The sequence below is a fragment of the Nanorana parkeri genome, unplaced genomic scaffold (assembly GCF_000935625.1).
Source record: "Nanorana parkeri isolate BGI_ZX_2015 unplaced genomic scaffold, ASM93562v1 scaffold19, whole genome shotgun sequence".
Taxonomy (NCBI): Eukaryota; Metazoa; Chordata; class Amphibia; order Anura; family Dicroglossidae; genus Nanorana; species Nanorana parkeri.
The window spans coordinates 3,647,672-3,672,251 of NW_017306287.1; the positions used below are offsets into that span (position 1 = coordinate 3,647,672).

A 24,580-nucleotide genomic window follows, 5' to 3' on the forward strand; every position below is an offset into this window, starting at 1 on the left:
ACATCACATCCAAGATTGACAACACTTAGCAGTCCTCGTGGTTTTTGGATGTATGCAAAAGGGAGACTTTTACAAGTAAATGATATGCATTAAATGTCAAATGCACATATAATCTCATAGGAAGACTGATGTTTATATGAATGGTCTGGAAACATGGTCTCTTAACTATTTTCTATCACTCTTGAGATAAAGAAATAATTTGGCACAGTCTAGAACCTGCAGTAAGAGACACGAGGGCTGTTACGTAACATAATGTCTGAAGGGATGTTGCTGTAGGGCTGTAGCCAAATAGATAAGAGAAAAGCATATCTAGTGCTCATGTGACTTTTATTTTGTAGGTGACATTATTTATTTATCTACAAGATATGTTCAATTCAAAAGCATCTCTGCTTTTTTATCAAGAAGTTTAAGCTTAACTTCCTTACCTCCAACACTGCTATCTGACCCCCTGGCCCAGCCAAAGGCACAGCTGCTCGCTGGTAGTTCACACAGAAGCCATCGCTTTCTCCTGGCGTGCTCTGGCTTACTCCTCTCAGGTTGGTGATGTGATTGTCACGATGGAGGACAGTGCCCTGAGTATGACGGAACCGTGAGCTGGGACCTGTATATAGATTAAGTCAGTGGAATTAAATACATTTTTACCTAATGTTGAGGCATAAGAGAAACACCTTTAAAACAAACCTGCATTTTACCCGCACAGGGCAAATCAAGAGATTTGCTTTAATTTATTCCCCTGTCACTGTGATCAGCTGCTGACATAAAGCAAATACTCATTACTTCTTGATGTGACTCACTCCCATTCCTTTCATGTAACAGCCCTGTTGTTTGCTTATCAGCCCAGAGATAGTACATGGAGGTGGGAAAAAAGTCTTCATCCCTGTGTAAGCTCCAAGAAGGAGGACTTGGAGTTTACACAGAGCTTCTTCTCCTTCCTGCTGGTGGCTGAACGCAACAGTGAGGGTGCAAAGGAAATGTAAAAATCTATTGGTGAAGAAGAGAGCATTAAAGTGAACCTGTCCATTATTAAGGACAAAGGGGAAATAGGGTCGTAGACCCCCCCCCCCTGTCCCTTTAGATTGACATTGATAAGGATTGCAATAGGCACAGAGAAGCCTATTTGCTGGTATGGACAGTCCCATCAGACACCAGCTGACTACAAATACATCCTTCCTTGACCAACTGCGCTACCCTCCTAGTTTACCAAATAAAAATGAAGGTTGTAGCCTGTCCCCTAGATAACCACTGGGACCATAGATGCCTGCCTGGGTTGCCTTGTAGATGATCTGGCTTTTTACCTATCAAACCAGTCTCATCTGCAATGTCGGCTAAAAAGATACAGAAAACGTCTGGAACAGTGAGACATGCTAACTTTGGTTTGAACCAAGATCACCGTTTTTATCTCATACAAACAGATAGACCATCGCTTACCCAGAATGCTTTGCAGGGAACGTTGACTGGTGCTGGAAACAATCCCACTGGAGGGAGAAGTGACTGAGCTGGAGGGAGAAGACAGGGCGCTCCCTTCCTGAGGATCAAAAAAAACAAACAAACCAGGATGTTTGCAAGATATTGTAATATACATGCTAACAGGGACCATGCATAGTACCCCACATAGGCATTCTTGGGTCATGATACAAGGTGAACCCCAACCCCCCCCGCACTACTATCCTTCAAGACCTCATCTGTGCTAAGAGTACTGTTGGTGCTGCCTTCCACTGCTTACTCATAAATGAACCATGTGCAAATACTATATATGCTTCAATGCTGAATATGATAACAGTGAGTTGTACACAATAGAGCAATTTGAGCTAATGCTTATTGCAATACATAATGCTGTTAATCTGACATGCACTGACAACTAGAAGATGAGGCATACAGGTAAGCTTACAGGATGGGGGTAGCACAAGCAATGTGCTAAATCTCATTCTAGCTGCTGAATAGGTTGGAGAAGGGAAGGTGGCAACAGGAGGCTATAGGCTGTGTAGACCACAAGACTTACCATACCTTGGCAGGTAAGCAGTCTCTATATATGCCCCATTACTCTGCGTTTAGCTGTACAGTTGGGGTATTTCTTCAGACGCATGACTATATAATGCAGTTGACCAACCAGCAAACTAGTATGGCTAAATGATCTAATGTAATGTTCTTTTACTCACACTCGGCTCAGGAGATGCCACTTTCTGCTCAGGAGATGCCACTTTCTGCTCAGGAGATGCCACTTTCTGCTCTTTTCTTGTGGGAAATGAAGTGACTGTTCTTTGGGATGGATTTAAGGAGACCTTCTCCACCTGGTAATAAAAAAAAAAAGATTGTCAAATGCCTAGAGCATGGGTAGGCAAACTCCGGACCTCCAGCTCTTGTGGAACTACAAGTCCCATGAGGAATTGCAAGACTCTGATAGCCACAGGCATGACTTCCAGAGACAGATGCATGATGGAATTTGTAGTTTCAACACAGCTGGATGGCCAGAGTTGTTCTACCCCTGCCTTAGAGGAATCATGCATAGTGGCCAAGAGCAATACAGATCTCATGCTGATGTACTGATTATGAACCCAATGATCATCATCTGATGACTGTCAGGTCTTGGAAAAAAATCACAAATGGTGGGAACAGAAGCAATGATTAAAGTGGACCTTTCAGTTACTTAACAAGTCTATATGAATACATTTCTGGAATGTCACTATATACAGCAACAGTAACATTTTTCAGAAAAGCTGTGTCTTTATTATAACAAAGCCATCCTTGAGGTCTGGTCAAGTGACTGTGTCTAGGCTGTCTATGATGCCATCAGTCTGCTGCAGGCAGGAGGAAGCATTTCCTCGCTCTCCTCTTTGTTGGTGATCAGCAACATTGTCATTTTCAAGCAAGTCAAAGTGAGAGGCTAAAGCAGGGGCTGTACATTTGTAAACTGAACAGGAACGGGGTGTATATGTGGTTATGTCATCTAAGTCCAGGTGACCCTAGATGGTGTCTGAACAAAGTTGACTTCATTCATCTGGACTGCAAAGTAAATGAGTGAGAATGCTGTGATCTCTATAAGAGGTAATACATACCTGTAAATGCCACAAATACATATTACTTAAGCTCACTTAACGTGAACATATTTATCTGATTGTAGGTCCACTTTAAAGTGACATTTCTGCCATGTGGCGTTCAACAGTACAAGCCTATGATAGTATGCAATGCTGAAACAAATAGGCTGATTTATAAGAACTGCAAGGCAAACTGCATGTGTTGCCCAAAGAAACTGTATTCGGAATGGGCAGAAAACACCGGTTGCAATAATACAATCATTCCGCCTTTCCTCCACTTCGTAACAGTTATGAATAATGTCCGCCACTGTTGCGTTCACAGCTACGGATATGGGTGCAGTGCCACTTACCTGCTTATTGACTCCTGACCACCAGCTCTGGGCAGAGTGTGGTGCTATGAATCCGGCTGTGTCAGGGAAAAGGTCCAGTGGAAGGTCTTGAACTGCCTACAGGGTACAGAGGAAATGTTGGAGTGTCAAAGGACACGATGAGAGACAGAAGTGCAGGCTGTGTGTCAGGTGACTGCTAAGTGTTGACTGCTGTGTGTCAGGTGACTGCTAACAAAGGTTGCATAGCGCAAATGGTATATGTATCAAACATTTCACATTTCTTCAGAATATAAGAAGATCTTGCTGAGTTAACGGCAGTGCTATGAGCACACGGACTGTAGAATTAGGCAACTTGGGTCAATGCATCTAAAAGTGATATATTGGATAGGTGATCTTGGGGAGTTACATCAGCCCCCACCTTCTTATATCTTGGATACTGGCAAGGGTGAGATCTACCTATCAAAACTCCTGGCTCTTGGTCTTTGGTAGTTTTGGCTGTTTCCACCCACCTTTGTGTGATCTGGCTCCTACTGTTTTATTATTCATAATATAAAGCATATAAAAACCCAACAGGAAGAGAGGAAACCTCTCATAATAGCCAACTGAGACACTCACGTGCAGAAATCTCACCAATTGTCAGGTAGTTTAACTCTACAGCTTCCAAAAAATACTGAAATATTAGCTTTGTAAGGACTAGCCCTTAAAATAGCTTCTAATCTGGCAAATCACCAGGTTCTGATCACTGTTATGTGATTGGGAGGACAGAGTATTGAGCCCTGTGTATGTAGGCTTCGACTTGACTAGGCAAAGCACCGGCTCACTTAACCTGCTCCACAAATTAGATTTCCAACCTGGCTGTGCTGTGTGGCAGGGCTGTGTAAATCTAAACACTGGCTAGACAAAATGATAAATCTTTCCATATATGTATTTCAAACTAGCTGTTGCCTAGAGTTCAGTTCTAAGCATTAACCTATGTACCATCCACCTACATATTACACCACTCCATTAGCTGTGCTGGGTGTCACTACACTGTATTGACCTTGAGCTCCTCAGCAAACACACATTCCTTCCTGTCTCTATGATGGTTCCTTACATTCATCTTTGTAATTCTATCCCCAGAGCCATGGCAGCTGTGACAGTCACTTCCCAATAACCACGCAGTCCTTTCAAAATGGCGGCAGAGTTTAAAAAATCAGACACATACAGTCCACTGGTTATGTTATCATGATCCCTCTAGTACAGAGGTTGGCAACTCCGACCCTCCCGGTGTTGTGGACAACAAGTCCCACCAGGCATTGCAAGGCTCCCAGAAGCATGTTGTGATTTGTAGTTAAGCACAGCTGGAGGGCCAGAATTGCCCACCCCTACTCTAGTGGCTGCCGCTAGCAACTGTCTCTAGAGTGGTCATGTTCTCCCACAAGGCTGTCCTTCATGAGAATTCTACCATATAGCACCTACAGGAATTATTGGTACAGATATTTTAGGATATACCATCGTAGGGGGGTGGACGCCTCACCCACCACTGACCTCACCGCACGTACCTGATATACAGGTAAGCTTATAGAATGAGGCGAGCACAAGCAATGTGCTAAATCTCATTCTGAATAGGTTGAAGAAAGGATGGTGGCAATAGGAGGCTATAGGCTCACTGGAGGGCAACAGTGGTGTCGCCCTCCAGTGAGTGAGGGGGCAGGTGTATGTAAACCACAAGACTTACCATACCTTGGCAGGTAAGCAGTTTCTATATATACCTCATTACTCTGCGTATAGCTGTACACATCACTGTGCTACCAAAGTGATGATTATATTCTGTTATTTTAAAGGTATGGTTAATGTAGGCAAAAATCTCATCTGTCTGCACAGAGCTTTAGCAACAAAAATCAATGCACATTTTCTAAACCATTTCCTAAGTGATTCTGACATCTCAGTATGGTAGTGAATGAAGAGCTTGATATTGGATGGCACAGGCCCAGAGAACATGCACACTATGCCAGTGTGATGGAGGAACATGGTGGTATGGAGGGAGATGTGTAGGGTGAAAGGGATAAGAGGTACATATAACACACACAATGCATACATTACAAATGCAGCACACAGCTCGAGCATACAGTGAGCGTGACAGCCAGTGATACCTTGCGTGGGACGTTATAACTGATAGGAATGATGAACCTGTCACTCAGCTGCAGGAGGCGGAGAAGCTCACAGCTCAGCACATCAAGGCAGAGTTTGGGCACCAGTGCCAATCCGCGAGTCTGCTGTTCTGTGACGCACTGTGAGACTAAAAGACACAAGCAACACCCTGTCATAATACTGTCACATTGGTGCTTGTAACTCCAAAATATAAACTAAATCAAAAACGTACGCTGCGTTAGAGAAGGCGATTCAGTGTTGACCTCCATGCAGTACATTGTGCTTTCACCCTGCAGACGAAATAAAGAGATTCAAAATATAAAAACAAAATAGCCAATACAACGGCATTTTACTCAAAACCACATGAATCACATGAGTCCCAGCTATATCCCGACTATGGCGCGGGATCTTCCTGTCAGAGCCATGGACAATGGCAAAAACCTGGGACTAAACCACTCAACGATCCACCAAAATCTAAAGTGAGTTTGTACTTTATTAAATAATGCAGGCAGCAACTCAGGTCACTCCAGTGGTCAGGAGAGAGTAAACCAGAATGGACATCTGCATTCATTACAATTGTCCCCAAGGTGGACACATCTGTATATCACACCTGGCAGCAGAGTCACTCAGACTGCCCCGGGCACAGTGAGAGGCTCACAAAGCACATTCTGAGTTAATTTACCTGAGCAGCAAGGATGAGCAGCCCTGTGTCTACGTCATAGAGCGGGATGAGAAGTCTGTAGAGAAAGAAGACAACCAGTTACTTTACATCCAAACACAAAAAGATGCAAAGTGTGCACTTTTGATGAGGAGACATAAACCAAATGTTTTTGTTCAGTTTACCGTCTACACATACATTAGTGCAAAAAAAAGATTATTACCCAGATTAAACACTAGGGGGCAGTGAAGATACATCTCAATTTATAATCATTAGACACCATCAATAGTCATATGGATACAGTGTGTTGTGTTGGCTTCTAGTTGGTATTGGCAGTAAAAATGAGAAATGGACCTCTATGATGAAGTTAAACAGAGAAAAGACAGTCCATATGACAATAATATCAGCCAGGGATCATTAATATGAACATATGACCTGCTTAATACATTCCTTACAGAGAGTCCTCCCTACTCTGATCTCCACTACTACATTCTAAGTGTCAACATGGCTGACACCATAGCAAATTCTGACAGGTAGACGTGCTGAAGGAAATGTCACATCAACTTCCAGCCACCATTTGATGCTGTCATTTAATCACTGATCACTGTCATTTGATGCTGATCACCTGACAAAGCGGTACCGCCAAAACACCATCACCGCCATGCATCTTTCTTGGCTTAAATGTACTCTATATCTCTCTAAAACGCAGCAGGTAAAGATTTGTTGCAGTAGTTTTTCCTCCTCTCCTTGCACGTGGCCATACAAAAGCGTCGCCCTGTTTCTGTTTGTCACCGGGTTTATATTCACATTATGGAGATGCCATAAGACACCACCATTAAAGAGGGGCTCTTACAAGAGGATAATGGCAGCTGCCAATGTTAAACCCTCCTTTTAACAATCCTTGTTCCCTGGCTGACATACTAAAGATTTGGCTTTTTTTTTTTAAACAAACTTTATTCTGTTTTCTCGGCCCTACCCCAAGGGGCTCGGCCTTTTTTTCCACAGCATAAAATTTACACAGTATGAGTCTACTTACAGTAACCCTAACAATTGTACCAGAAATATCAAACTTAAACATTCCAACATTCCCATTATTCCCAAGCTGGTTGCCACTCTTACAAGATTTGGCTTTAATGCGGTCTTAGTCGCTGACCCACAACAAGCAAAGAGATAAGGAATTCCGACAGCTTTCCTAACACTCATTTACAAATTAATGTGGAATATAGGAGCCAGTCTAGTCTGCCCAATCCAGGAGCAAAAAGGATTTTTAGGAGCCATCCCCATTGGCAACAAATCTTAAAGGTTTGGCACCAGCTGTAATTCTTAAGAAGCATTGGCGACCTGGCTCCTGCAATTTGTCCAGCCATACAGCCAGCATTTTCAGAAGCAGGCCAACAATGGCAGCCTTGAATCTTTTTTCATGACAGAATCACTTTAAGCATTTATTGGCCTCAAGGTGGAGCCAGAAATTATGGTGGAGATATCTCACCCAAGAAATAAAATAAACCAGTATGAGATCCAACTTGCCAGTAACAGCACCAAACTTAAATATCACTGTAGATAGCCAATAACACATTTCATTCCCACAGAAAAATAGGTCCCCTGCAGCAAATCCCTGATCCCTTAAATTTATAGATTATTAGATTTGTTGGCGCCAACAGTTTCCATAGCGCTTTACAAAATAAAGGGAGACAGTGCAGTTACAATACAATTCAACACAGGAGGGCCCTGCTCATGAGAGCTTACAATCTAAAGATCACCAGTCTTGTAGAAAACGCCCCTTTGGATTTAGCAGGTGGTCATGTGACCAAATGCTTAGGAATAAGTCATGTGATCTTTGCTAAAGAGGAAGTTCAGAGCAAAGTCCTATTCACATCCATGCAATGCATGTAGGGCTTTCTAATAAGAAAGCCAAGCAAATTCCTGCATGCTTGCTGGCACCCTCTGTATAACTAAACAAACCATGGCAAAGATAAAGTATGACAACCCTGGAGCATGTATGTTCACAAGTCTGCAATGGCTGCTCCCGCATCTCTATGCTGAATGCTTGTTCTGTACCTTAAAGTTAATTGCCTTGCTCCTCCAATCAATAATAAACTCCATAGCTTGCCAGATCCGAGCAATTACACGTTACACACCCTATATTGTCAAATGGTTGTGGTCACACCTAGCTTGTCCCACATCCCATTCCAAAACCACGGCATTAATATGGAGTTGGGTGTACCTATACTTCTGACCAGATTGTATATTATTATTATTACAGATATTTTATATAGTGCCGACAATTTACACAGCACTTTACATAGTGCACACTGACATTAGTCCCTGCTCTCAAGGAGCTTACAATCCAAGGTCCTTATCCTCACATGCATACATACAGTATGAGGGCCGATTTAGACAGCAGACCATTAACCTTCCAACATGTCTTTGGAGTGTGGGAGGAAACCAGAGTACCCAGGGAAACCCATGCAAGCACAGGGAGAACAAACTCCTTGCAGTGTCCTGACCGGGATTTGAACTGAGAACCCTCAGTGCTGCAAGACAGAAGTGCTAACCACTAAACACTGTGTAAATATACATTTATTTATTTTTTGCTCTAAAATTGCACATAATTTTAACTAATAATTTTTGTTTAATACACCAAAATGGCATTACAATAATATCTATAGGAGCCACATGGCAGGGTACAGGATGCTGCCTGCGGTCATACAAATGTAGTCGGAAGTTGAATTTGAACTGAGAGCGGCAGAGCTGGGTGGGTTGCTGTAGAGGGGATGTAGGGACAGAGGAGTCTGCTGGGGTCTCACAGACAGCCGAATCGCTCAGTGTTTTGATCCCTGCAGCAGCGGAGCAGCTAACCCCCATCCCAGACCGCTTCCTGCTGGGCCCCTCTCTCACCATTTTTACGTCACCCCCTCCCTCCACAGACCTCTCTCACACTGGTCCACTCTCCCAGATCCTCATCATCTACCTCGTCCTGCAATCACCTCCTCCTTTTCTCGGCTTCCCTATTCCCCCCCAGGGCTGGGAAGTCTTCCCCCCAGAACAACAGGGCCCGTGGGAAGCCTGCGATAGCATTCACCCACGTTACTTATGCTCGTAACGAACTGAAATGATTATAAATCCTCCCCATCAGGAAATCCCTTAACACTGGAAGCCCCTCTTCTCGGGAATAAAAAAAAAAGTATGCTAAACAAAGAAAAAAAAAAGATCTCCAAACTTTTTCTCATTTATCCTTTTAAAATTACACATGGACTTCGCAAAGAAGAGCTGAACGATAAACAAATACCAAAGAAATCAAACAAGTACAAGCCGGTCGCAGAAGAAGAATAATGGCCTACGGTTCGGGTTTCCATAGCAACCTGATTGGCTGAACTTTGAGGCCTAGGGGATGTAAAGATATATTTATGTTTAAACTGCTGGATAAATACGAACGCGGACGTAAACACGAGAAAAGGATGGAAGCCGATTGGCCTGACGTTTTCGTCAGAGGAGCTTTGCACAGCGAGGTGGCCATTTTTCAAGTGACCCTTTTGGTCCTACTATGAATTCTCTCACACATCTAGCTTTCTCTCCTGTCAAACATTCGGGGAGAGATTTATCTCTGGAAATATCTCAAGTAGAGTGGGGGGCGTGAGAGAGAGGACGATAAAGGACGAGAGAGTAGAAGTCCTCGAGAACGACGCAGGAGGAACCACGTGAGAGTAGAAAACAAACCGTGAGAAGAAAAAAAAAAAAGAGAAATGGAGAAGTTAAAACAAACGTATTTTATCTCTTTCATGTTTGGCTGGCTCCCACAATTACCTCAGATTCTAAAAAGATACGTGTAGATATCTGACAGGCTTAGGCTCCAACAAAATGGCTTCCACCACTGTGTTTAGGCAATGTACACCAAGTGTAGCCAAACGTCGGCCCTCCAGCTGTGGTGAATCCCACCATGCATTCGTCTCTGGGTGTTATGCCTGTAGCTGTCAGAGTTTTGCAATGCCTCATGGTCCTTGAAGTGCCAGCTGGAGGGCCAAGTTTGGCTATCCCTGGTGAACATATTGCTTAAACACCGTGGTGGCAGCCATTTTGTTGGGGCCCAATGTCTTGGCCCCAAATCGCGTTCAGTTCCTTAGCCAATAGCTGAGTAGCTATAATGCAGCACTTCACTTCGCTGCAGCAGCTTCACTGAACACTTTGGCTGCACAGTGCTAAGCAAAATGGCGGAGGATTCAGTGTTAAACTGCCATTAGTGCAACTTCTACTGTTTTACAGAGGGAAGCTGAGAGCCATGGCATATTTAATGTGGCCGTGAATGAAATGGATGTTTCATTATCTGAGGAAGAGATAGAAACAAATATATTCATATGGTTGCAACAATTAGGTCACCAGCCCACCGTTGCAACAAAAGAGTATTTTGAACAAACTGTGCATCATTATTCAGACACACTTTTTCTTTCACACTCATCCACCAAAACATTAAATTGTAGCTTTTCACATTGAATTGTGATTTGCTCCATCGGGGCTCAGGCACCCTTCTCCATCACTGCCAGGTGTGCCCACAGTTACAATGGCTGCTGATGCTCTGTCCCCAACTTCTCCTACTATGCACGTCACACTCAGCGCTCTGCAGCCACATTTACTTACCCTGCGAGTGCTAAGTTAGCAGTGCTGAGCGCTGACTTGCAGCATGGCGTTCAGCGGTGGTTTGCTAACTCAGCACTCGCAGCGGCTGAGCAAGTAAATACTTGAGGGTAGGCAACTCTGGTCCTCCAGCTGTTGGGGAACTACAAGTCTCATGAGGCTTTGCAAGACTGACGGTTACAGGCATGTTTCCCAGAGGCAGAAGCATGTTGGGATTTGTAGTTAAAGCACAGCTGGAGGGCCGGAGACGACCGCCCCTGCCAGATTTAAAAAATAGAGAGCTAATGGGACACCTCTCAGGATTGGCATCTGAACACTTTAACTGTGGTATATTTGTGTTAGATTTGATACAAATCAGGTTACATGCATCAAAGGATCATGCACTGCGATAACAGATTTTATCGCAATATGTGTAGCACAGTGCGTTCTGGTGCTATGCATTCTGAATTGCACCCTAAAGCACTAATACAGCAGCACAGCGTACACAGGAAAAAATAGCATGTGTCCATATTTGGCAGCCTGCTCAAAATGAGCCTTAACGCACAACGCACGTCCATTAAGGCTCCGCTAAATTGTGACTGGGTCCTGAAAGTACATGTGGTGTTCGTGGCTGCCTGATTTTATTTCACTCTGGACTGGTTCCAACTCAATCTCATATCATAAAACTGCCTTCAGCATTATAAAACAGTGAAAATAAATTTGAGCAGCAAAACGTACGTATGTGTAAAAAAAAACAACATATTTGATGCAGTGCTAGAGGCAAAGATTCCATGCGTTCCTCCCTATAGAATAATACAAAATGGCCACTCCCCAAATCCATTTTCAATATAGTCTTTATGTTTCACGTCCCACGCTCAGGGTGATTTCTCAATTTGCTTCACCTAGGGCACCCCTGACATACATTAAGAACATTTTTATCTGAACAAATGAAATTCTATCAGTGAATGTGTTTTTCATTTGGGAAAAATTGTACGTATTATAATGCGCATGTGCGAGGCAGAAAATAAATCTGTTTAATACGTCTGGGTTCCATTCAAGTAGCCGGTCTGGTTAAAATTTTTAAGGACTTTGCAAAAAAAAAAAAAGTAGTTGAATGATGGCGAGATTTAATTCTCTGACGCGCGATATGGAACAAATGTTACAAATGAAATTCTAACAGCATATGGCTGGCTTTAGCATATCACCCCGCTCTTTGCTTTACTCTACTAAAGGCGCCCAATTACTTTAAGATGCTTTTCTCACGGTCTTTTTTTGCTTGGCGATCTGACATGCGTCGCTGACAGTAATCTAGAGGAGAATAATTGTATCATCTGAGTGAGCTCCGCTCTTTAAGCAGTCTGACCCTTTTGAAAGTTGTAGATGCACTTCCTGTAAAGTGTGGGAATGTTCCTCCAGCTGTTTGTGGCAGAGAGGGTGAAAAGACTTCATCACACGTTTTAGTTATTTCTATTCAGAACTCGGTCATCTTCTTCCTCTTCCCTTAGTATGTACAGGACAGATATTTTATTATCAAACTGAACTGCTGCCAACACGGTGGCCATTTGGTTTGCTGCGCCAAAGTTCAATTCGCTAGGAGCCGCTCAGTTTACTGGCTCATGTATGGTGTCCATAACCACTAAACAGATTTTAGCTTTCATTCTCTGATCAATGCTGTTGGCACTGGTTTACACGGGCGGGCAAAAACAGGCGGTTGATCTGCATTTTTACCTACACCTCCCCTCCCCCTTCCCGACCATCCACACAACACCCAAAATAGCGGCCGCTCAGGCCTGTATGCATGCCACGGCAAACTTTATATGGCATGTTGCGTTTGGCAGGGGGCGGCGGTCAAATTTTCCAGCAAGGCGCAGACAAAAAAAAGCCTGACAAGGAATTCAGACACTTCTTTAATTTATTCAGCTGTGTATGTAATGTAAGCTTCAGTGATAAATAAATCACAAAACTGCACTTCTATCTACCACCCTTATCTATGCTGCTTTCCTATGAAGAATCCAAGTACTCCTAGGTATGGGGTATGCACATGTGCCGCTCTACCCTCCCAAAATGCAGAGTAGCCAAGTGCAAACCCCAAGGACTCTCACAATAGGGGCAGGTCGCATACCAATTAGGATGCAAGTACTGACCACAAAGTATGCCTCCATTTGAATAGGACCTTTGCAGCGGTCATAGGAGATTGGGTTGACCTTCTAGAACTGGGGTAGGCAATCTCTGGCTTTCCAGCTGTGGTGAAACTGTAAATCCCATCATGCATCTGCCTCTGGGAATCATGCCTATGGCTGTCAGAGCCTTGCAGTGCCTCATGGGATTTGTAGTTTTACAACAGCTGGAGGGTGGGAATTCGCCTACCCTAGTACTAGAAGGTAAGTAAAAGCGTGGGCAGCCTTTCCACATTTTTATTAATAGACATTTACACTCCTGTATTGCAATGAGGTCCATGTGCAGGCTTGCCTACAGGAAGTCATTAGCCAAACATGATATACTGCACTGTCTTTAACTCTGCCACTTTATCTCTTTATGGGAATATAAAAATCAGGAGATGTCTGACATATATTACTCAGTTTCCATGAATCTGTATCATTATCTGCAGCTACAAATGTGCCACGCTGCTGGGAACCTCTTCAACTTTAAAGGTCAGTTTAGTCTACCCCTAATGCTGTAAGGTTCAACACATCATGGCATGTCACAGTCAGCTCTGTAAATCATAAATGGGCCCACACATTCCTATAACAACGCAATTAATAGTTCAATATACCATTGGATTGCTTTATTTAACTTTGGCCTATAGCAGCTAAATTCAGAGAGTCAGTACATACATGTGAGCTGTCTAGCCATGTAACATGTTTCTAATTCCTTACAGCAGGTCTTGCGATTTCCATAACTCTAAAACACTAGATGACCAAGCTGGTGACAGCACTACTTCCTGCTGCACATGTGCAGTAATTTGTGTCACCAGTTGGGCAATGAAAGAACATCAATACTCTGCTGGGGTCCTCCCAATGCTCTCTCTCTCTTATCAGCTACCTAAGGCCCCATTCACACATTGTGTGCGTTTGCGTGCATGAGCCTATTCAATGAATGAGCTTGGCCCAATATAAGTATGCATATGTCATAAAGGATCAACCGTTGGGGATCTTGTAAAGCACTATAGTAGCGGGAGCTACTACAGCGATGCCCACGATCTTCTGGGTCCTGGTACTGCGCTGTGCTGAGAGGCATCCCCTCTGCCCTGAAAACATAGGGGGGTCGCTCGCTCAGCACAGGGGTCATTCAGAGATCACCTAATCTTTCTCTGATTGGACGAGGGGTGGATCGTGAAGTCACAAACATCTTGTATTCAATGATAATTATACTAGGCATTCTTTGATTGGCTCTGCCTCTTCCAGCTTGACCCAATGTGTGCATGCATATGTCATACCTGAGAGATCTACAGGGATCCTATAAAGTACTGTAGCAGTTGTATGCATTGATAAAAAATACTAGGTGTACTCTGAATGGCCACTGTGCCGAGTGAGTGATCTCCTGTGGGTTCAGAGCAGAGGGGAAGCCCCTCAGTACAGCATCATACACCATTCTATAAAGCTCCAGCTACTAGGGTGCTGACAGTGGAAGTTCGCTGTCAGCACAATAGTAGTTGGAGCTTTATATGATCCCCATGGCTCAGGTATGGCATATGCATGCCTATATCGGGCTGAGCTGGACCAATGTAAGCATGAATAATAAGTTATACCTGGAGTTAGGGCCGGGTTAAGAGCATCATGGGCCTGGTGCTGTTGGTGGGTCGGATTAGGAAGCAATAGAGGCGGCTTTCTTATTATGCAGCTGCTTGCTCCTACCTGGTGCTTCACGTTGCCCCAGTGATCGGTCGCCTAATATGCCTTATTAGAGAGCCCCCGGTGCCTCAGCCTGATTTTGTTCAGCCCAGCCGCCCTGTATAGCCATCAGGCATACCGAGGCGATCTTGTCTGGCCGGGCCTATTTTCTGTGGTGGGCCTGGAGATGGCACCGCAGTAGCCCCTGTGTTAATCCAGCCCTGCCTGGAGTTCAGCTTCAAGCATGCTACTACTATAATTATTTTTTACTTTTGTGTTATAAGTGTGGGGTGTGTTCGGTTTCCCATGAAGTCTTTTTATTAATTAGAATCCAGTGTGACATTTCCGCGTTACTCCTTTACTATACACAGCACTGACAACAATGTTCTCCACCTAACTTGTAAACAACCCGATCAAAGCCAAAGTATTACTGTACATTTGTTTTCAAATTGTCCCTGTCACCTCTGCACGACGAGGTCTGTTGGATTGTACAATGAACAAATACTCAAAGAAAATGCTGTATTAAAGTCTGAATTCTCAGCTTGCTGTGTAGGCGTCAAGTGACGGAATCCCATTCATGATGCCGCTAATGTTTTTTTTCTCTGAAGACCACTAACTTGCACAGACTCCTCCAGCGTGAATTTATATTCAGTACTGTGTTTGCTCTGGAGGTAAGACAGGTTGGGTGACTATCGTTCATCTATAGATGTCAAAAAAAAAAAATTTATTGCTTCCATTGTGATGTGCCATGCCCCCCCTTTGCCTCCACACACCTGCCGTATGTGTCAGCACATTGACATACACGTGGAGCACCTGCTGTCCCAGCCACACAGAAAACAGGTCTTGCCGGTCCCGCAAATGTCACCCAGATACTTGGCAAGAAGCTGCATGCACCTGACGAGCCGCATTTAATGAAACGAGACGAGTTCTATAATTAGGGAGCAGAAGATTCAGGGCCGATGACCTATATCGCAGGATTAAAACCCAAGATCCTGTTCAACATGCCCACAAAGTGATGAGCTGTGGTTTTGCAACACTGGAGTCCGGAGTTAATATCTATGAGCAAAACTGTATTTTTAAATTTGGATAGAGAATGGTTGAAACCCTTCAGGATTTTAATCTCTTACCGTGTCTTGCTAGGGAGATTTACCTTAACTTCCTGTCTTAGAGATGCCACAGGACGTGATAGGGGGAAAAAACGGCATTCGCAAGGGGATCCGTCCATCCAGTACTTTATTTGTTAAAAGGTATAACAGCAGCAAACAAACGCTTACATGTTTCAGCCCCCAAACTGGGCCTTAGTCGTAGCCAAGTGTGGAAGATGCAGGAAGTGTGGGGATATCACGCCGAAGCGAGGGGGGCTTCAAAAACTAAGACAGTTGTCACTGGACCATTTGTTCCTACTGAAGGTTTTCCCATCACTTTTTGCTAACATGACAACTCTAAAATGTAGAATTTCCTCTTATTTTTCTTCTTGGTGACAACGGTCACCAGGACAAACGGAAGAGTGAATCTCCTCAACGGGTTTGCAAACTGCAGAGATGTAACTAAAAGATCATGGGGCACCATAGCAAAAATGTGATTGGGGTCCCCCTCTACATTGTACACTGTACACGGGATTAGAGTTGTCTTCAACTGCAACCACTCCAACCCTTAATGATACAGTACTGTATTATCTTCACTTGTTCTATGTTTAATTTGCCTCAGCAATCTAATGGGGCCCCCTTCCACCTTTGGGCTGCTATGGTTATAGTTACTCCACTGGGTAGATGGTCTAATCCTTCCCCACTATAACTAAAGTCTTGCCCTTTATACATTAGCAAGGCCACCATTTGACCAGCGCCTAATGTTTTCCCTGGGTTTGTGCTGCCTTCCTGTCGATATTCCAGTTTGTTCCCACAGTACAAATTCATACCCCTAAGTTACTCACCTTGCACCGAAACAAGATCTCCCTGCTATGTGGTCTCACTACCGCCCAGCTCTCTAAATTGCAAAACAAATGTGCAAAGTAAGGCAAACCCCATAGTAACTATGGCAAGTGTGAGGAGCTACAAACAGAGCTGAAGAGATCTCACCAATGGACTGTGATTCAAACTACTGTCAACGAAAGATGGAGTATTAAAGGGTCAGTTCACCTTTACCAACCAATTTTCTAGGGATGCACAGATACAGATACTAGTATCGGTATTGGTGCCAATACCGAGTACTCATACTCAGCCAAATGCTCCAATACCTTCCCCGATACCGGAACTTCCGGTCAGAGGAAATCTTCCTCGGACTGGCAGTGCCCCAGGGAAACATTGAGCCAGCTTCCCTACGATCCTGTGCGGGAAGCTGGCTTCCTGGCCAATCAGCATCGAGCCGACTGAATGCTAATTGGCTGGGAAGACGGTTTTCCAACCAATCAGCATGGAGCCAACTTCCCGGGTCAATCAGAAAACTGGGAGGTGGGTCATTACTCGCTGCCTGGCTTCCTGATTGGCCGGGAAGCCGGCTCGATGCTGATTGGCTGTGAAGCCGGTTTCCCGGCCAAGCTCAATCAAGCAGGTTAGACAACATGAAGCCAGCTTCGCGGGCAATCAGATTGCCCGGGGAGATGGCTCCATGGCAGCGGAAGCACCGGTATCAGTACTCTATATCGACGAGTACCAAAAGGAAAGCATAGGTACTCGTACTCGATACCGAAAAACCGGTATCGGTGCATTCCTACCATTTTCCATAACTGCATGTTGTTGTTTTTTTTTTTTAATAGACATCAATTTAAAGTGGACTTCCAGTCCAAAACTATAGTTTTCCCTGCATAAAAAAAACAATAGGCATGAATTTTTTTTTTTAGGATAAACTGTGGTCAATGACCCCAAAGATGTCACATACACAGGACCCTTTGTTTCTGTACACGTAGGACCTCCGGATTGTACAGGCTGATCCATACAACTATTAGAAATGTAAAAACAGGACCGGAGAACACTGTAGAGAATTAGAATAAAAAGGGGAAAGAATGGTTCTTCAATATGGGTTCCCATTCAGAAAATTCTGAAATGTTCCCTCCCTCTAATAGTCTTCCAGGCATGATCTATACAAGGTCCTGGCTTGATACGAGACACCTGCTGACAAGAGCAGCACAAATCCTTCAGGGAGGTTGTGTTTGCAGCATTGTGTAAGTGACAGGCTGAAGATTACAAGTGTCAGGCAATCCCAGTCACCTAACCAGGTCTTCCAGTGACAGCTCACTATGATTAGACCAGTCATCCATCCAGGCCATCAGCTCAACATCCAAACACTGAACAGATGCAGAGGTCACAGACGGCAATGCAGCCTCTCCCTTTGGCTCACCCACTTTTATTGGCTTAAACATCATAAATCTGTGAGACATAACTAAGGAACAGGAGAGGAACATTAGGCAGGAGTGTTGCTATAAAGATTTGTTTGTGGGTCCCCACCCAAACCTCCAAACTAGGAAAGACTGACATCCAGTACGGGAAATGTAGGTAAACCTCTACTGTAACTGCATCTTGTAACATACAAACTCTGCAGCCCAATCAAACTTACAGTGGCCAGAACCTAAAAACTAAGGATGCACCGAAACCAAGTACAGTACTCGGTACAAGTACATGTACCGATACTGTTCGAGCTCCAAGACTAGACTAGAGAAAAATTCAAAAGTTAAGAGGCCGCTGTCATGTGTAAGGAACACACGGAGCTCCTAGGTTTTGTACATCTCTGTATTAATGTATGATTTAGTTTTTATAAATAAAGGGATGCACCGATACCAGTTTTGCGAGTACAAGTACTGATACATGTCCAAGTACTTACAAGTACGAGTACTGATACATTTCTGTTTGTCATGCGACAGTTTTTCTAAAACAATACAGACTAATGATTTCAGGTAGGGATGCACCGATACTAGTATCCGTGCCGATACCGAGTATTTGGGTGAGTACTCGTACTCGCTCAAATGCTCCGATACCTAGCACGAGTATTTCCTGTATCAGGAAGCCGGGCAGCGAATCTTTACACGCTGCCGGTTTCCTGATTGGCCAGGAAACAGCTCCATGCTCTCTCGTCACTTGTGATGAGAGAGCATGGAGCCGACTTCCCGGCCAATCAGGAAGCCGGGTAGCGTGCAATGACGCGCTGCCCGGCTTCCCGATTGGTCAGGAAGCTAGCAAATCCGGAAGCCGGGCGCTGTGGAATGACGCGGCGCCCGGCATTCTGATTGGCCGGGAAGCCGGCGTCATGCTCCCTCGTCATCTCATGAATCATAATATTAAGAAAGTGACCTTAAAGCATTAGTTTGTATTGCTTTAGAAAAAATGTGACCTGTCCCTTTAAGAAAAAGTATCGGTAATTGGTATCTGCGAGTACTTGATCAAAAGTATCGGTACTCGTACTCGGTCTTAAAAAAGTGGTATCGGTGCATCCCTAATTTCAGGAGAGTGGTGAAGCGCCAGAGCCAGGTCCCAGCTGCAACCGCCGCAACTCTTGTAGTTCTCATGAAAATTCCAAGTATCGGCACTGGTACTCGAAAAGTATCGATGCCTCCCTATATCAGTGTGCACATGGGGTCTGCTTTAAATGGAAAAGTATCTGTGCATCCCTACTAAAAAACATTTTTGGCTGAGGGAGTGCTCTTGCTGCTTGGCGGTGGCTTTTCAATTAAGGCTGGGGCCTCATATCAGTGTGCACATGGGGTCTGCTTTAAATGGAACCTGCCTAAAGGAGAAAATGGCATAATTGGCTATTGCCGGGTACCAGTTAGTTACCGGGCACGTGCCACTGTACTCGTCAGTCTGATCCCTTAGAAATGCCTGGTAATTCTAGGTATAGGGAAGCCTGTGACCTACTTATCTTCTTCCCAAGAAGCAGTGCCCGGGCCTCAGTGGCCAATCTTAAGGCCTGAACGCTGCCACATGGAAGTGGTAAAAAAGACATTAACCCTATATAAGCTCCAACATGGAGTTTACACACAGATTAGACTCATCCCCAGGGACATAACTACAGATCATTGTGATGGCGACCCCATAAAATCTAAATTGAGGAGAGCCCTCTGCATAGTCTCCTCCTGTACATCTGATGTCAGCTTCTTGATTGGAAAAGTCATGGGGGGGGCAGGTTCAACAGCAACTTATGCAATCCTTCATGGGGCCCCCTTCCACCTCCAGGTCCCATAGCAGCCACGTAGGCTGCTATGGCCAGGGTTATGCCACTGGCTCTCACTCTGTCAGGCAAACAGAGCAGCAAGGGAGTTTGGCTGTATCAGTGGACGGGTGGGCGGCTTATCAAGAGAACCTGAAACTTTTTTTTATTGGGGACAATGACAGATTCTCTTCAATGTAGTTCTTTTAGAGGAAATGTGAGCTTGTTGACTGTATGTTTGGAATGTTACGTATGTTAGATCTCAAGTTCTCAAACAGGTAAGCAGATCATCACTGCATTCTATGCATTGTCATGTCATTTCGGTATAAACGTTTGTCTGAACTTTACCATCTGCCACTGTACAATCTGAGACATATGCATTACAATCGAAAGCTTCTGTTCCAAGGAAATCTTTCGCCAAGAGGTCAGCAATTGAAAACGCAGCAATTTACTAATGAAGGAGACTTACTAATTGATTATGAATTAGGTAAATGTATAAATTAGGTGTAGCTAATTTTTAGGGGAAGGCTTGGACCAAGGGTGGGCAAACACAGGCCCTCCAGCTGTGGTGAAGCTACAAATCCCATCATGTATCTGTCTCTGCGAGTCATGGCTGTGAGAATCTTGCAATGTCTCATGGGATATGTAGTTCTACAACGGCTAGGGGCCTGAGTTCGCCCACCCCTGGGTTAGACGGTGGAAGGAGCCACGGGGGACACAAGAGATCAACACTCCCAGAGGTGTCACTTCCTCAAAAGACTTCAGCAGACGATTCCTCTTCCATGGAGCGTCGCTCAACAGTGCGGGCATCGGGAAAAGTATTCACTCTTCTTTTGAAGGGTATACCTTTTGGCCAATTTGATATTCCTGATAAGGACTCTTTAACAAAGAATGTAGACACATTCTTTTCATACTTCATTATCTTTATGGCAGTGAAGAGATTTGCTGAAATATAATAAACTTTCTGATATGCTAATCAGATGCTACATGCATGGGGTCACCTTGTCTAATCTTACAGATATCACATATGTGTGTGAGGGTGTAAACATGTACAGTATTTCAAACACACACTTGTCCTTATCTAAATGGAGTCAGCCTCTCTGCAGAATGAAGGTTCAGAAGGTGTAGAATGAATCAGATTCCTGGAACTGAACTGACATGGCTGAAGTATGAGGAAATATTGATTGCCAATATTTATTGAGTCAATTCTTTGGGGAGGGGGGCTGTGTGTGAAGGTCAGGGATACATTTAAAGGGACATTGACATATATCAGAATCTTGGTATGTCGGTTGCAGCCCCTCCAGATGTGATTTAGAGATGGAAAAAGCTCCCATGATGCAATGTGACGCCGTCATGCACTGTCTATGCTCAGTATGATGTAAAGGCGGATGGGGGTGCAAAGGCAAAACTGGTGATGGTGTTGAGTTTTTGCATATTAGCTGCTCCTCCATTGCAAAGGAAGGAACTAAAAATTTAAAGTGGAACTCCATACATATATATTTTTTTTCTTCGATAGAGCAGAGAAAGGTTTAGAATAGGGGTAGCTGAGCCCTCCAGCAGTGCTAAAACTACAAATCCCATGAGGCATTGCAAGACTGACAGCCACAGGCATGACTCTTAGAGGCAGATGCATGATGGGATTTTTAGTTTCATCACAGTTGCCTACCCCTGGTTTACAACCTTTGTCTGATTTGCGTCCATTTTGGAAAGGATTTTCTTCACTTCTTATCCCAGTTATGGGAACAGGAAGAGAGGAAACTATCTGCAGCGGGGACACAGAAGACACTTGGAAAAATGGGGGCGTGTTTTATGTTGCGCCCCAAATTTCCTTCAGTTCCCATCTCAACAATGGTGATCAGCAGCACAGGAAGGGAAAGCAAGTTTTCCCATAACGGATATGGACAGAGGTTCTAACCTCTCCACAGTCTATCTTAAAGAAGAAGACAAGGCATTTGAAAGGTTAACCCTTGCAGTGGGGCTTCTGTGGCACTGCATGGGTTAACTACACATATTGTTTAGGGAGTGAAAATCTAGAAGATATACTCACCTGATCCTCTGTGCCACGTGGTTGCTAGACTGATCCCTGCAGCCTCTTCTCCCCCAGGCTCCGGCGGTCTAAGGCTGGGCACACACCTTACAACCATCGCAAGACTTTTGTCTTGCGATGGTTGTAAGGTACTTAAAAAAACGTAGGATCTGCCTATCTTGCATGGGCAGATCGTACTTGCGATGATCGCAAGCCACGCCCCCTGAGGGGCGGGCTTCCGATGACCGCAATGCCGAACGGGCAGTGTGCGCTTGCGCACACCGGCCCGTCCGGCTTTTATCTCACGAACATGCTACACACCCGCCGAACATTGTACGATGCTCGGCGGGTTTTGAAACATGTTCGTAAGTTTAAAGTTGTGCGACCTTACAGTAGTAGAGGTCGCACGGCTTCCACACACCTTACGATAATCGTACGATCGCGGGATTTCCCGCGATTATCGTAAGGTGTGTGGGGACCTTAAGGATCCATGACATCATCACGTCTTATACAGGGTGGAACATACCACAGATCAGTCACCGCCGCAGGAACGAGGATCAGGTGAGTATATCTTTTGTATTATCACCCCTAGAGAGAAGTGAGCAGTTAACCCTTGCAGTGCAGGGGTAGCCCAACTGTAAGGGTTAACTTTTCAAATTCGTGGAGTTCTTCTCCAAAACCTAACTGGAAATAACCTGTAATGTCATATACATACTAAAGCTGAACTCCAAGACAACCTTTCCATACACAGATGAAATACATATACAGGTGAAACTCGAATAATTAGAATATCGTGCAAAGTTCATTTATTTCACTAATGCAACTTAAAAGGTGAAACTAATATATGAGATAGACTCATTACATGCAAAGCAAGATAATTCAAGCCGTGATTTGTCATACTTGTGATGATTATGGCTTACAGCTCATGAAAACCCCAAGAACCCCAAATCCATAATCTCAAAAAAGTAGATTATTACATGCAATCAATAAAACAAGGATTGTACATAGAACAATATCGGACCTCTGAAAAGTACAAGCATGCATATGTACTCAGAACTTGGTTTGGGCCCCTTTTGCAGCACTTACTGCAATTACTTTTGCACGATATTCTAATTATTCGAGTTTCACCTGGCAAATGATTTGTATTTGTTGACCCAGTCCAGGGATTTACTCAGCTCTGCCACGTAGCACAGCCCTCTCTGGCAGGGCAGGAGACCTGATTTTTCTCTGCTGCCATTAAGTAGCACTTACAGCTCATGTCCCTACCCAGGGCTGTGACAGGACAGTATAAGCTCATCTCTCTGTCATTCTGCTCTCTGCTCCTATCAGCATGCTTGTTGGCACATGAGCACTGCTGCACACCTGACTGACTCCTTCTACTGCTTCTCCCTCTCCCAGTCTTAAAACACCTGTACAGAGACTACAAGAGGCCAAAACCAAGTCAAATCCTGGTGCTTACATTGCCTGTGTACATTTAATGATGTATTAATAAAAGCAGAGCTGCATTCATGTGTGCCTTTTTTTTATCTGCACAGAGTTCAGCTTTAGCAGGGCCTCAAATTAAGGCACCTTTAGGCGTAGGATGGTCACAGATAGGTAAACGTTTCAAAACTTGCAGCTACTACGGCTTCAAAAGGGTTAACTACACATATTGTTTAGGGAGTGAAAATCTAGAAGATATACTCACCTGATCCTCTGTGCCACGTGGTTGCTAGACTGATCCCTGCAGCCTCTTCTCCCCCAGGCTCCGGCGGTCTAAGGCTGGGCACACACCTTACAACCATCGCAAGACTTTTGTCTTGCGATGGTTGTAAGGTACTTAAAAAAACGTAGGATCTGCCTATCTTGCATGGGCAGATCGTACTTGCGATGATCGCAAGCCACGCCCCCTGAGGGGCGGGCTTCCGATGACCGCAATGCCGAACGGGCAGTGTGCGCTTGCGCACACCGGCCCGTCCGGCTTTTATCTCACGAACATGCTACACACCCGCCGAACATTGTACGATGCTCGGCGGGTTTTGAAACATGTTCGTAAGTTTAAAGTTGTGCGACCTTACAGTAGTAGAGGTCGCACGGCTTCCACACACCTTACGATAATCGTACGATCGCGGGATTTCCCGCGATTATCGTAAGGTGTGTGGGGACCTTAAGGATCCATGACATCATCACGTCTTATACAGGGTGGAACATACCACAGATCAGTCACCGCCGCAGGAACGAGGATCAGGTGAGTATATCTTTTGTATTATCACCCCTAGAGAGAAGTGAGCAGTTAACCCTTGCAGTGCAGGGGTAGCCCAACTGTAAGGGTTAACTTTTCAAATTCGTGGAGTTCTTCTCCAAAACCTAACTGGAAATAACCTGTAATGTCATATACATACTAAAGCTGAACTCCAAGACAACCTTTCCATACACAGATGAAATACATATACAGGTGAAACTCGAATAATTAGAATATCGTGCAAAGTTCATTTATTTCACTAATGCAACTTAAAAGGTGAAACTAATATATGAGATAGACTCATTACATGCAAAGCAAGATAATTCAAGCCGTGATTTGTCATACTTGTGATGATTATGGCTTACAGCTCATGAAAACCCCAAGAACCCCAAATCCATAATCTCAAAAAAGTAGATTATTACATGCAATCAATAAAACAAGGATTGTACATAGAACAATATCGGACCTCTGAAAAGTACAAGCATGCATATGTACTCAGAACTTGGTTTGGGCCCCTTTTGCAGCACTTACTGCAATTACTTTTGCACGATATTCTAATTATTCGAGTTTCACCTGGCAAATGATTTGTATTTGTTGACCCAGTCCAGGG

At 44.3% G+C, this 24,580-nt stretch overlaps 2 protein-coding genes across 2 annotated transcripts in view; one reads left to right on the forward strand and one right to left on the reverse strand.

Annotated features, from left to right (window-relative positions):
• The window catches only part of LOC108791121 (coronin-7-like), a 152,741-nt gene that overhangs the window by 18,178 nt on the left and 109,983 nt on the right, over positions 1–24,580 (reverse strand). The window contains exons 10-16 of the mRNA XM_018561508.1: positions 6,174–6,228; positions 5,724–5,781; positions 5,494–5,639; positions 3,383–3,478; positions 2,157–2,288; positions 1,429–1,525; positions 426–601 (exon numbers count right to left, since the gene is read on the reverse strand). Of these exons, the coding sequence (XP_018417010.1) occupies positions 426–601; positions 1,429–1,525; positions 2,157–2,288; positions 3,383–3,478; positions 5,494–5,639; positions 5,724–5,781; positions 6,174–6,228 (760 nt within the window). The remainder of the gene's footprint in view (positions 1–425; positions 602–1,428; positions 1,526–2,156; positions 2,289–3,382; positions 3,479–5,493; positions 5,640–5,723; positions 5,782–6,173; positions 6,229–24,580) is intronic.
• The window catches only part of VASN (vasorin), a 42,470-nt gene continuing 30,071 nt past the window's right edge, over positions 12,182–24,580 (forward strand). The window contains exon 1 of the mRNA XM_018561520.1: positions 12,182–12,191. The gene's annotated coding sequence lies outside the window, so the exon portion shown is untranslated. The remainder of the gene's footprint in view (positions 12,192–24,580) is intronic.